This window comes from Amblyomma americanum, chromosome 8, assembly GCF_052857255.1.
Source record: "Amblyomma americanum isolate KBUSLIRL-KWMA chromosome 8, ASM5285725v1, whole genome shotgun sequence".
In the NCBI taxonomy this organism is placed as follows: domain Eukaryota; kingdom Metazoa; phylum Arthropoda; class Arachnida; order Ixodida; family Ixodidae; genus Amblyomma; species Amblyomma americanum.
In genome coordinates, this window is record NC_135504.1 from 83,858,182 (window position 1) to 83,871,467 (window position 13,286).

The window sequence follows — 13,286 nt, forward strand, 5'->3', positions numbered from 1 at the left end:
ATTATAATCACAGTTAAATAACTGAATGCCTGACTACATTGTTGGTCATTTGCAATGCCAGTCACTATGCTACTCCATGCGTTTGTCAAAACTCTCACCGACACTTCGACAAGTACAAGTGATACACGGCAAAGTGATCATGCTTTTTCAGGCGCACTGCTTGTGTAGTCCCTGCAACGTTGCACCCTAAGTGCAAAATGGAGTATAACATAGTGAGAGTCAATTTGTTTTGTCTAAGAAAATTAATTAGACTAAGCAACCTGCCATCAATCCCCAAGAAAAGTCAGGTATGTCACTGAATATTCTCTCAAATAATTATTAGTCACTTCAACACTGCCTCATGAGTTTACTTACATTTTCCTCAGTCTATGCAGCTTTTAAGTGTATTTCATTCAGATACACTCCTGGAAATAACTGTTTTGGGTATTCTTTTTTCCAAGAATTATGAATGGCTGCAATGAACTAAATGAACGCACCGTTCACTGCCATCATTCAAAGCATGCATAGGGTGATGTTTACTTGTTTTTTTTTGTACCTGCAGCCTTGTTTTGTTTTCTTTATGCCCTGTAGCATTTTGAAATTTTTATAGCCATCCCTGGACAGTGTTCTGTAAGGAATGGCTGGATGGATGTTGGATACTTTTCTGACATTTCCACTTTTCAGAAGTACTTATGTGCATTTGTTGATATTTTATTTGCTTCTCACCTGGCGTACGTTGCCAGTTGAGTTCGTCGCCACAGGGGGTTGCAAACTAAGACAAATTATATTCTCCTTGACTGTGGTGATACTGTTGAGTACAACGGTGAAAGCAACTTTGCATTACAGGAAGAAAAGTGAGGATTACAGCAGTCCATGCTCAAGATGCAAAGTGTCCACAATAGAAATATAGCATCCACAAAACTTGCATATATCGCTTTCTTAGAGTCCGTAAATGTTTTTATTAGTCTCCTTCATCAATTTTTTTTCAAAACATCTTTTTTGGATCCAAATATTGTCTGCACTTGGTCTGGGCCAAATGGTTTAATAGTGCGGCGGGGACGGCTGGAGACGCAAAGAGAGGAGTCAACGAAGAAAAGACACAGAGAGGGAACATGTGGGTAGAAGCACATTCCTTCGCGGTCGGTCTGCGGTAGCAACACGGCTGCGCGTGTTCTCCTCCACCTCGATTGCAGTGCCCCCACCCTCCCCACCCTACGCGTAGCAGCTTTGTGCGAGCTGCGGCAGAGGTGGTGTCGGCTGCTGCGGCAGTCGCGCTATCAGTGCGATCGCGAAATATTTCGCTGTATTTATGACTTTGATTAACGCGTTTTTCTGTAAACATTTCCAAGGTGATTTCACCTACATTAATTTCTTATTTTGGTTTCCGTTCTGTTGTGTCCTTTCAATTTTTCTCACGAAAGCTGCTGTAACAAAAACCTGGACGTAACAAAAAATCTTGGACTTTTTTCAGTTTTGTTATACCAGGTTTAACTGTGATAGGCGGCAGTTGGCAATCGCAGTCTGTGACCAGTCAGGTTTTGTATTACTGCACTAAGCACTTACAGCAGCAGATGAAATCAACATTTTAATGTTTTACTCTGCAAAACTAAGCATCAAAAGTCCTGTGGTTTATAATTTTGTCTTGTGATTACCCTTTTGTTAATTTGGTAACTAGGCACTATTTCCTTGTCATGAAAGAATAGTGTGTGGCAGTCATGAATGTGGGCGGAGCTTCCCTGCAGATTCAAATTGTATTCGACAACAGCGATGACAGCATCTGGGCTGATGTGGGCGAATTGTTGGCTTTGAGAGATACCCTGAAATTTGAAAGGAATGGCGGTGCTTGATTATAGCGGGAGCAATTGCTCAGAGGTTGCCGTAGAAAAATTCCAGCATTTATGGAGTTCCTCATCCTGACATCTCGATTAGCCTTCACATGTTCAGGAAAGGGGTAGCCCGGTATGACAGTTTTCAGAGGTACTGAGGGCTTTGAATATTTTGAAGGTATTGTGTCTAACGAAACAGTCTGTTTGGTGACTGCAGACAAAGGAAGAGGTGCCGGATGCAGTGGACGACACATGGATCGTCAGTGGCCAGTCACCACAGCAGCAGGAGCTCATCAGGGAGCATCCGCCGAACAAGCCAATCCGGATCGAGGGTCCATTCTCGATATACCTTCGTAGCAGCTCCATCTCCTACTTTGTGTTGCGAGCAGAGCCTGTGCCCATCCGAGTCATCGAGGTTGACTCAGATGGTGAGTTGCTCATTCAGAAGGCTTCTATAAAAAAGGTGGTGTAGGGTGACCCCGGCAGCCACCCTAGAGAAGCAACCTGGATGGGCTACCTAGATCATGTGACCTCATGGCGACATCACAACCTACCCACGTTGTGAGCAAACTAACCACCCTGGCAGATGGCAGCTAAATTGATGGTTAATCGCGAGAGGTTGCTCGGGAAGGGCATCTTGGGTCGCATACGACCCACTGGTGACAGCACCTGCCATTGCGGTGCAGTGGCGCATTCCTTAACCAGTGTGCCATTGAGCAAGGAGTGGTATGAAGACTCCCAGGGACATAAGAATGTAAAGTTCAGAATGACCAATTCTGCACGTATGGGCGATAAAGGGGCTCTGAAACACCTTCCAAGGGAAGCGCATCAACTCTCTTAATCACTGCATTGTGTTGTCATGAAAACCTGAGCCAAATAATACACTTCTACACGCAGCAGAGGACTCACAATCACGTGCGAAAGTTGACAAGCCCTTCCCGGCGACTTTTTCATGCTCGCATCCTCCTCCGTTGCTCGCATCTACATATACATGTTGAGAGGTGGCTACTGGTTAGATTCTTTCAGATGCCAGGCAGCTACCAAGGCTGCGGCCGATAAGCTGTGTAGCTCCAGCGGGCCAGGAAGCTTTCCCCCGAAGGTGGGGCCGGCGGAGGAGCGCCGACCTTCCAGTGTGCAAAAAGTGGCGAGAGGAGAGGGAAAGGCACGAAGCCGCTGAAATTAAAATTTTGACTGCAGGTAACTCAGCTTCTACAAACCGCGTTAGAAAATTTCTTGCTGCACAGTATTCGTGAAGAGGCGTGCTTTAGCATCCCAGCCATACTGCAGCTTTATTAGAGCCCCTTTCAGAGCCCCTTTAACTTTTTGTTGATATTGTGTCAGGTGCTTAAGGCGGAGCTTAAGTGTCTCCTCCAATTTTTCACCTGTATGAACACCTACCCTGCCTTCATATTTCCATTTAGCAACACTGGGCATGTATTAAAACCTGTTATTTTTACACCTTTACCTCATGAATCAAGGTTGTTTCTGGCTACTAAATGTTTATTTTTTTTTTCTTCTGGCTTTATTTGTAAACTTGAGCTGAGTTCTTCTCTGATTGTAGCATTTGCCTATGAACACTTTTCCCATATTCAGCAGGGAAAGGACATGGGCTAGTATGTGGCTCATTTTTTAAGGAGAAACATGACACTGGTTGTGAAGAAACGAAACAAAGGCAGTCACGAGGGAATGACGAGACAGATGAAGCCTGTTCTCCCAGCAGATTCCAATACAAGGGAACCAGCTCCATTTTATATGGAAACTTAGGCATAATGATTTCTTGTTAGGCACAGATAGGCAACGTTTTATCACAAAAGTAAAACACTAACAAAACAGTCATGACAACTGATGTGAGAAAGCAATAGGATTTGGATTTATCTTCGATGGTTACTTTGTGATTTTTCCTCTAATGAGTGGTTTTACTCTAAACTGAGACTTCAGATATACGACAGAATTTCTGTGGAGGGTGGAGATGGGTTGGGGAGGTGGGTCAAAGGTGGCAGGTGGTGGGTTTGCAGCCTTCTCACTGGGGGGGTGAGGTGACTGGTGGACGGTGCTTCTGGAGAGCAGCTTGCTTTCCTACTGCTTCTTTGAATTTGTTTTTGTCTTTGCCTTCTCGATCCATCCGCTGCTGCATGGGTGTCCAGCAGGTGGAGGCTTTGGAGAGGGGAGGTTGGTTGGTGGCAGGTGACACTGCTGGAGGGTGGAGTTGGGGTGGGGGGTGGATGACACTTTCGGAGGGCAGAGGCTTCACTTGCTGATGCTTCTTACAGGCACTTTCACCAGGTGCTGCAGGTGCTGCTATCACAGTAATACCCTTGTCACATGAGCAGCCTTAACCGCAGTTATACCTAACTGCAGTTACCAGACTTAACCACCGTTACCGTAAACTGAACTGCGGCGCTGCTACACGCTCTCAAATACAGCAGCAAAGACGATCACGTGGTCTTGACGTATTCGCACTTCTTCCTTAAGTTTACAAACTTGTAAACATAAAAAAATAAGAGCATTCGGCTGGAGATGTAACATAAATGTATCTATAAATAGTTTTCTTATGTCTGAAATATATCAAAGTGTTATTTTCCGACTTTAGCGAGAAACATAAAAGCAGTCTTTAAACAGTGGTAGTTGTTGGCTTCGTAGTCATATTTTTAGCCGCAAATAGCCCGAGATCCTAGAGCCGGAGTTAGTTGATTGTGTAGGCCCAACGGGTGGTTCGAGTCAACGGGCTGCACTTGCGATATTACCCTTGTGGTTCTGCGTCAATGGCACAGTGAGCGAAGTGCGCCTCGGCGAAAAGTACAGAGCGCGCTGGTGATTACCAAGTTGGTGAGACCGCACCTCTCAGCGGGCAGCTGCGTGGAAATCGATGACACAGCGTGGGCATGATGAGGACGATTTCATGGCTATGTTCACCATGCAGCAAGCGGCGCTTCATCAGTGTCGCATCCAGCAGTTGCGCTTACTGGAAGAAATCGATGCAGCATAAGAGGAGCGTGAACACGCTGAAAGAATGTGTCACCGCATCATGGCGATAGCGGCGCGGCGCATTGCTGGTACAGCTAGCTAAACGGCAGTTCATTTAGGTTCAAAAAGGGAAGTGTCTCGTGCCTTTCTGTATTGCATATATATTTATTGCATGATATGTTTGATGTATGGTTTATAATAATTTGCAACTGAACTAACTGTACCTAACTTGTGGTTGGGCTAGTTGGTGGGAAAACACTACATAATGCTCATGTTGTCCTCATTGTGTTACACTTTGTGTTGCAGCTACCACTGTTACATTTTCTGTACATAGAGGGTGACACATAATACACTGACGCTGTAGGCAAAATAGCAAAATAACATCTCAGTGCCCTGCTATGAAGTAGAGGTTTTGAAATCGCCATTTTGAGGGCCGTAGCTGCTAGCATGTCATTTGCCACAAAAGGTGGTCTCACAAACAATTTATTTGTTTTTCTGTTCGGATTGAAAATATGCCTGCGTAACTTCCACCAAACTTTTTTGCTTCGCATTGGATTCCCTCTGTAGCTGTATGAGCTCCTTTCTTAATTCAAGGCTGTGACTGGCAGCCTTGGCTGCACGTTCTTCGGCTTGCTGATGCAGCGCCGTCAGGTCGCTCAGTGCCGAATTGGAAGAGCGCTTCCTGCTCCTTCTCTTAACGCTGTTGCTACAACTTGGGCTGTTGGAATGGTTCGCCACTGAGGAAGAAGCTTCGTCTGCATTGGTTGCTTGGCTCTCCATTTGTGCAGGATCGCTTGCAGTCGGAAAGTCCATGTCGCTTGAATATGTGGCAACTTCACTTTCCTCTGGTTGGAAATCTACTACTGGCAGCTGTGCAGGACAAGAAAAAAACGCATGTAATTTTAAGAGAGGTCAGTGAGCAGAAGTGGACAGAAAATGCAACATCGACATGTGAAACAAAAACCCTTCACATAAAGGTTATCACATGAAACGTGACACGCAAGTAGTGTACAACACCTTGTACAAAATATGGCTATATTTAAATGAAATATATGGCAGTCATGCAGAAGTATAAGTGAATATAACCAGCTTAGCCTGCCTTGCCATCTTGCAGGCTGTGATGCGTTACACACAAGAAATCACAAAACAAAAAGAGAAGGTGCGTTTGAAGGCACAGTAGTGTTTCAACAACTTTCAGCGTAGGACATTACAAGATATCTGATAAGCATGCAGGCGTATGCACAAAAAGCTAGCTTGCAGCAAAAAATGCGCCCTGAACAGCTCTAGTGTCGTGGTGAAAACAGCTGATTACCTCCACACTTTCCTCAACAAGGCTTTTGTCATTGATTGGCAGTGATCCAAGGAAAGAATGAAGCTGCCAGTAGAATGGCCGTTCAATCCCTTTAGCACCTGTTGTGGTGCCACAACGCCTCAGTTTCCTGCAAAGAAAGTTTTGTTGAATGCATGAAATTCTGCACCATGAAAATATGAATACAGTAAAACCTCGTTAATTCGAAATCGCTTAATTCGAACTTCCGGTTAATTCGAACTGACGGCCGGGTCCCGGCAAAGCCCTGTGTATTTCAATGGGTCAAAACTCCCGATAATTCGAATATGCCGGTATCCACGTCGGTTAATTCGAACTAGGCGCTGATGACTGGCATTGCTCCTCGCATATAGAAGTCACCTCGTAGCAAATACAGTGCGCTGAAAATTTAAAAAAAATGCAGAATGATGAGAAAAAAAATAAGCCAGCACGCATGTCAGCACGCACGAGGTGAGACGTGAATTTCGTTGCCCGAACCAACCCTCCGGTGCATGCAGTAGCAAGTTTTTGCTGCCGGAGCGTCGAGGCATTGGCTTGTCTATTTTTGGCTGACGCGCGGTCACGCGGGTAGCCACCCTACCGCGGGCGCCGCCTATGCTCCGGCCACGGTGGCTCCGGCGCAAGCCGTTGCAGGTTTCCGCTGTGGCCGAGGCGGTCGTGACCATTGGAGACGCACGCGACCATGGAGGAAGGAAGTACTCGGGAGAGGCGGTTACATCACATTTTTTGGAAGCCGCGCTTTTTTTCTGATGGAAATAAACATTTCAATCAAGCGGGCCTCCTCTCCCCGTTCCCCCGCTTCCCTCTACTTGGGCGCCGTCCCAGCGCGCCTGCCCATGCAGCAGACGACGCCGCTGCGCCCAGCGTTTTATTGGCTGCGCCGTCGGCTAAACTCTTCCAGTAGCCCACGGAGGAAGGAAACCATAGGAGAGGCCCTCGCTATCCAAGCCGCATGACAAAAAACGTGCAGGAAGTCATGTGGTTTTGCAAGGCCTACTGGGATTTGTTGGCCGATGGCGCAGCCAATAGCAGCGTTGGGCGCAGCGGCGTCGTCTGCTTCACGCATCACCCATGTCGGCAGACCGGTCGAGTAGAGTTGGAAATTCGCATTTTTATTCAATCGTTGTGGTCCGCGGGAGGCACAAAGTTCCAGAGGCCTGTAGTCGGTGCTGGTCTTCATTGCTGTGCGCTTAGTTCATTCAGGATGCCGTCTTGACGAAAGCGGTTGTTTTGGAAGCCCGCGACAGCTTTCTCTGAAAAGGCTGGGCTTGGCGCTATTCTCTTTCGGCTTTGTGCGGTTGCGTCCCTCAATGCTGCTAGCCTTGTTCCAAGGAGAAATTGACAGTGCCGACGGCTCATAAAGCGATAGACGACGGTGACACGCTGGTTTATGGTTACAGCAGCGCGGGAAGAAAAAGTGCGAGTCGGCGCTTAATTGTTTTGTGTGTGAATACGTGTTCTGCGTGTTCCTTCATTTTTGTCTATTTTTCCCGCGCTCTTTTAACCACGAATAAATACAAACTCGTCCAGACCGTGTCCTTGTAAGCATACCCGTTGCGTCTGCATTCCCCTATGCATAACGGTCACAACTGGTGGCGACCGATATGCGTGGGCCGCGGTGTGCTCACCGAAGCGTGCAGTGCCAAGGAAGCCGCGCCGCATGCGATGGTATCCGTCAGCAAAGCGATACGCGAAGCAGTCTGAAGCGTACCATATGTTTACTGTACGCTGTGCGAGCGATATGTCAACTGCGTGCGTTTTCTCCGATATGGACCCAGTGGATCGACCGACCCGCGCTGCTGTCTCGATCGAGTGCTGTTGTGCGAGCGTAAGGACACTTAGCCGGGTTTAGGAGGCGCAGTGTTAGGTTTAAAACATTTGCGCTTAAGGGTGGTGAAGTGTAAGGCCATGCCTCTGTAAGATTGAGTGTACCTCGCAACTTACCGTTTACCGAGATGCGGAGTCGACCCTCGCGACCACCTCGCCGAGTTGCACTTTCTTGCATTCAGCTGATTAAACGGATTAATGAAGTCCAAAATATATATTTTATTGGACAATCAAAATATGAGCTTTAAAAAGGTTTGATACAGCATAACACTTATTACAAAACATAGCTTGCTACCTGAAGCAAGCAAAATCTGTTAACAAAAGTGATAACACATGGAAGGAGAACACACATAAAAAGGATTCAACAAAAAAGACCAGAAGAAGAAATGCACAACTGAATTAGATCACTTTGCAACCATGAACCATTCGAACAGAGAGAGTAAAACATATATAGGAAGGCAGTAAATGGGGGCTTTGAGACAGAAAAATATTTGTGGACCGATCTTGCCAAATTGTGTGAAAGCTTTCATTTCTCGGTAGTTGTTTCTGCATCACAAAGTTGATAAAATTTAAGCGATGCAAATGCAAAGTAATTGGAGCACTGCATGGAAGTGACTTGAAAAATTGGTAACAGTTGTCGCAGCTAGTGGAAAAAGTGAATCATTTTCCTCCCTTCTGCTTCATGTATTCCTTTCTGTAATATATGTAAAGAAAGAGAGCACCCTGCTGACACTGTTTCTATTGTTGCATTGTTGTATTTGACTCTTATCTGCCTAGCCTGAAACAGTATAGAAATAGCATAGTTTTCTGTCCAATTTTCTGTTCTGTTTGTTGTGTACTATGTGGTACTTGAGTGCACATGCTGTTTTATATTTGTCAAAACCACGAGCCAACCAACATAGTCTGCACATAAGTCGGGCATTTGAGCTGTGCAGAACTAAGGCATGATGACAGCTAAAGAATGTTTAATATAATGTACAAATTGCGGCTGGTAGAATGATAAGGTTGTCCTCTGTATGCATGAATGTACCAAGTTCATGTGTAAAAGTGTTTTCATCATTTAAGAACATGAATTTGTTGCAAAACTTATATGCTAGTGCTTACTCTGTTGCTGCGTGCAGTGGGATGATCACCCCCTTTTGACACTATTACTTTGAAAGGCCAAAATCACCTTCAGTTGTGTTGAATATCTAGAACTAAAATTGTAAGTATGGTACACTAATTACTCTCTTGATTATTCTGGCTTCTATAGTATGAAAAACATGCACTCCATATTTTTGACAAAATACGAGATACTTCAGTCACCCTGTACCCTAAAGGACAGTAGTGCAGGCACGCTGTAAAGAAAGCTCTGGGAGACTGCTAACTGCAGCCCCTATTCTTGAACATCAGTGACCAATAGTACACGTCCATCTGTGAATCTACAGCATATAGATTCATGAACAAGAACTAGCATTTGCGCTCTGGACATGTACTGATTTTACTTAACTGACTTCTTTTTTGAAATGTGCGTATTGTTCATTTACCACAAAAGACGAAAATCTGATTTTAGGAAGCAGGTAATTTCTGGCTGATTCAGTAGCAATCAAGCTAAATGAAAACCCTGATTACTCCTGAAAAAACTGACAGTGACTGCCATCAAGCATGAGCCTAAGTCGGTGGTGTACATGACGCATTCACATTAAAAAGCTATTCTTTTCAATACTCAGTATGACAGGTTGTAATGTACTCTAAGCTGTGAGCGGCCGTTTGAATAGAATTTTATTCTGACAAAGTCAGACATGAAAGTCTGTTACATGTAAGATTCTTATTCAGCTCATATTGCGGCAGCAAGCTGCAGTGTCAACATGAAGCATGGGACCCCTATGGGCTGGTTGCATTCATACTCTACGGTAAATTAAGACATGTGCTGACGAAAACCAAGTCTGATTTTTCAATTCTCACTGTCGCATCAGTCACTCCCCTTGAATTGAGTTATTTTTTTAAACATCTGCCGGACCTGAGCAGTGTGCAGGCTCTCGGTTGCCTGCTTTCCAACATGAAACAAGCGCATGTTGATGTAATTTTCTGCAACACTTCTGACAAGGTGTATGTAATGATTGTCGAGTGGAGAGTTGTCGAACATGTGCTCATGAAGTTCATTGAAGAGCTCTCTACCGTGGAATGCGTAAAGAACCTCGTGGAGAAGATCAGTGAGTAGTGTTCTTGATGCCAATTTGTTCAGGCGCACTGTCGTCCTGATCACCGCCTCCGATTTTTGACAGATCTTCAGTACACTTTCTGATGGGTATTTCAGCCCTCCTCTGCTTTTCCTCTTAATTAGTGAGTAAATGTTTCCTCGTTCTGTGGTGAGTAGTGCACTTGTGCAGTGCTCACAAGTCAGCTTTGCAGCCAATTTATGAGCTACATAACCTGCCATGTAAGCCACAATTCGGCCTCCACATTCACTGATGTAGCCTGGAGCTATGATGTAGTCATGGTCTGCAGCTGTTACCCGAGACTGCTGAACAGCATCACTGTCTAGAAGTTGCCTCCTTGGTGCAGATATATTCAAGACCTGAGAAGAAATAACTGTTGCACTGCTGCATGACAATATGGAGATGCTGTCCAGGCTCAGACAGTTGCCTGTTGATACATCAGCCAGTTAACTTTGAACAATCACTTTTTTGAAGGCAGCACGAAACTGCTGTGTAGTAGGGTTGTCATTATGCCCGCCATGTGCTCGAATCAGGCCAAAAAACAGTTCCAAATGGTCCAAATCTTCTCGTCCTACTGTAATATCAAAGTGTTTCACCTCTGATGGAAATGCTCAGCATGCCATCACTCACAACGCACAGAAAATTCACTTGATCATCTTTTTCTCGCACATTGTACCATAGCAACAGATCATTTGCCCTGTCACATATTTTACCAGCACCTCACCTCGCATCAAGCCGGTAATGCCTACAAGGGTAACCCTGTTTTTGTCCAAATGGAAAAGTACAAAAATTCACCTGTAACCTTAATGATGAAAGAATGCAATGAATAACCTTCCAGGATTGCCATGATAACAGAGTCTTTGTTATTTCAGTCAGGATCACTTTCTTATATGGATTCCTCACACTTTCAGTAACAAAATTTGATTTCTCAGATGACTAATTTGCACCTGCTGTTTATTTTTTCTTTGTGAATTTTCGTAAGAATATTTACTTGGCAATGATGTTTCTCGACTTGCACCTGAGTGCCGTACCTACGCTGCTTTTTTTGTTTTTGAAACAATTTTGTTCCGCTTTGAGTCCCCCCCATCTCCCCCTATGTAATGCCCCTAGTGGACCCTTAGGGTACTTGAATAGATCAATAAATGAAGCTGTGACTCACCGATTCTCCTCTGGTAGATGGAGAGGTGTCCAAGAAGAAGATTCCATAATGTGCTCCTCAGCTTGATATGCAGGCCACTCACACACTTAAAAATTCATTGGTTTATTGATTCATCATTGCATACAATATACCATGCAGATCAGTTAGTAGATATTAGTAAAAATTGCCACGGCGAAATCAAGCTAAGTCCATTCACACAGTCTGGGTGCCTGCACATGCTGTGTTAAAGATTATGCTAATAATGCATGCTGTGGATGGGCCACTCACGCTATCAAATACGCTCTTGGCATATGCACAAGCATTTGACATTCATGGTGTTGAATTCTGCTTAAGAAATAGGCACATTTGACAGCTCCAATTACCATTGCTGGCCTCCTTCTTCGTGGCGTCCCAACAGAGGCTGGGGCGGTTGTCAAAGTCAGAAGTTCCTGCATAAGATAAACTGTTTAGTAATGCAGCCCACCTTAGAATGCCTGTTGCCCTGTTCTCCTCCGCCATGCATCAAGGCATAAGAAGGAAAGCAGGACATGAGGCTAATCACAAAATTACTCGGCATGCCCACTACTGGGCCACGCAACAGCTTCAGTGCATATGTACTCAATGCCTTTCGATGTCACTGCAAAAGAAAAACGCTCGCACATTGTTAAACTCATATCACCTAGCATGTTAAGGTAATGTTATATGTCTACACATTTTATTTTTATTATACACTCAAAGTGTTGCAGAAATAAAGCAGGGTTAATAGCACAACTGTGTAGAAGCGTGAATACATACAGCTTTAAAAATTATTGCATTAAATTTTGTGTCGTGCAATCTCCTTTTCTGAATGCCCACTGGAACTGTCGTTAAAGAGGTTGGCATGTACCCATATAAGAAGTATTTCATGAAAACTTATACAAGGAACTACTGAAAAAGAAGAAAACATGACAGTACAAACTTTTCATGTAGCACGCATGCCAGTTTGCACCGAATACTTTCTACATAGCTGTCAATGACCTTGTCCAAAATCAGTAAAACCAGTTTGGAATAACGTGAGAAAATTTTGTAGAAAAGATATCACTGACCTGGTGGAGTATGTCTTGCATAGCCAAATTTTTCTTGATACTGACAGATTATTTTTAGTGGAACTCTGACGAGATGACTATATTGATTTGTGTAACGAACATAAGCAATGAAGGCACATGAAAGAATATTGTGGCAGTTACTAATGTGCTTATGTGGTTCCACAAAAAGGTACCATCCTATATGAAGGATCTTTGCAGAACCTACTGCACTCTGCTACTGTCTCCGGTAAGCACGGGGCCTGACAAACAACTGCAGGTTCTACTGCACTTTACATTGCAGAATTGCAACGACATCCTACCTCATGCAGTGAATAAACCTGGATGGAAACCACACAGGACGATATGAAACTTACTGGTGTAAGTTGAAAGGCTTAAGATGGCCCTGGCTGAATGTCCAGCATTGTGGCCACATCCATAGATGTCTGTAAAAAAACTTTGTTCAGGAGAAATGTGTGTGTACCGAGGCATAACAAGCGTTCAGTTTTAAGCACCTAGTGAAAAGTGGAGAAGCATCACACTACTAGACCGTTTTGAGTTATGTCTGAAGGAATAAAGATATGACTGGTGTGCTGAGGTGGCTTGGTCAAAACTTCCTCTGAGCCTGCGCCAGGAAGCTTTCTTTTACATAAAAATTCACCCGTTTCGTGACTCGTGCTGCGAGATAAACTCAGACACTGTCAATCTTCTAGCAGTTGCTGTCACAAAATGGTATATCGTAACATACCTGTTGTGATGGGCCTGGTAAAGTTTCCTGGCTTTCAGTGACATCCATAGGTGCCTGTGAAAAAAAATTTTATTCTTGAGAAATATGCTTCTACCAAAGCATAAGATGTATTCAGTTCTAAGCAACTACTGAAAAATAGAAAAGCATCACACTGCTAGGCTGTGTTTTCAGTTCTGTCAAAAGGATTGTAAAAAAAGACTAATGTGTTGAGGCGATTC

General features: G+C 44.4%; 1 protein-coding gene across 1 annotated transcript in view; it reads left to right on the forward strand.

The window, feature by feature from the left end:
• Positions 1 to 13,286, forward strand: part of ECSIT (evolutionarily conserved signaling intermediate in Toll pathway, mitochondrial) — a 40,599-nt gene that overhangs the window by 10,737 nt on the left and 16,576 nt on the right. The window contains exon 3 of the mRNA XM_077635209.1: positions 2,023 to 2,233. Coding sequence (XP_077491335.1) covers positions 2,023 to 2,233 — 211 coding nt within the window. The remainder of the gene's footprint in view (positions 1 to 2,022; positions 2,234 to 13,286) is intronic.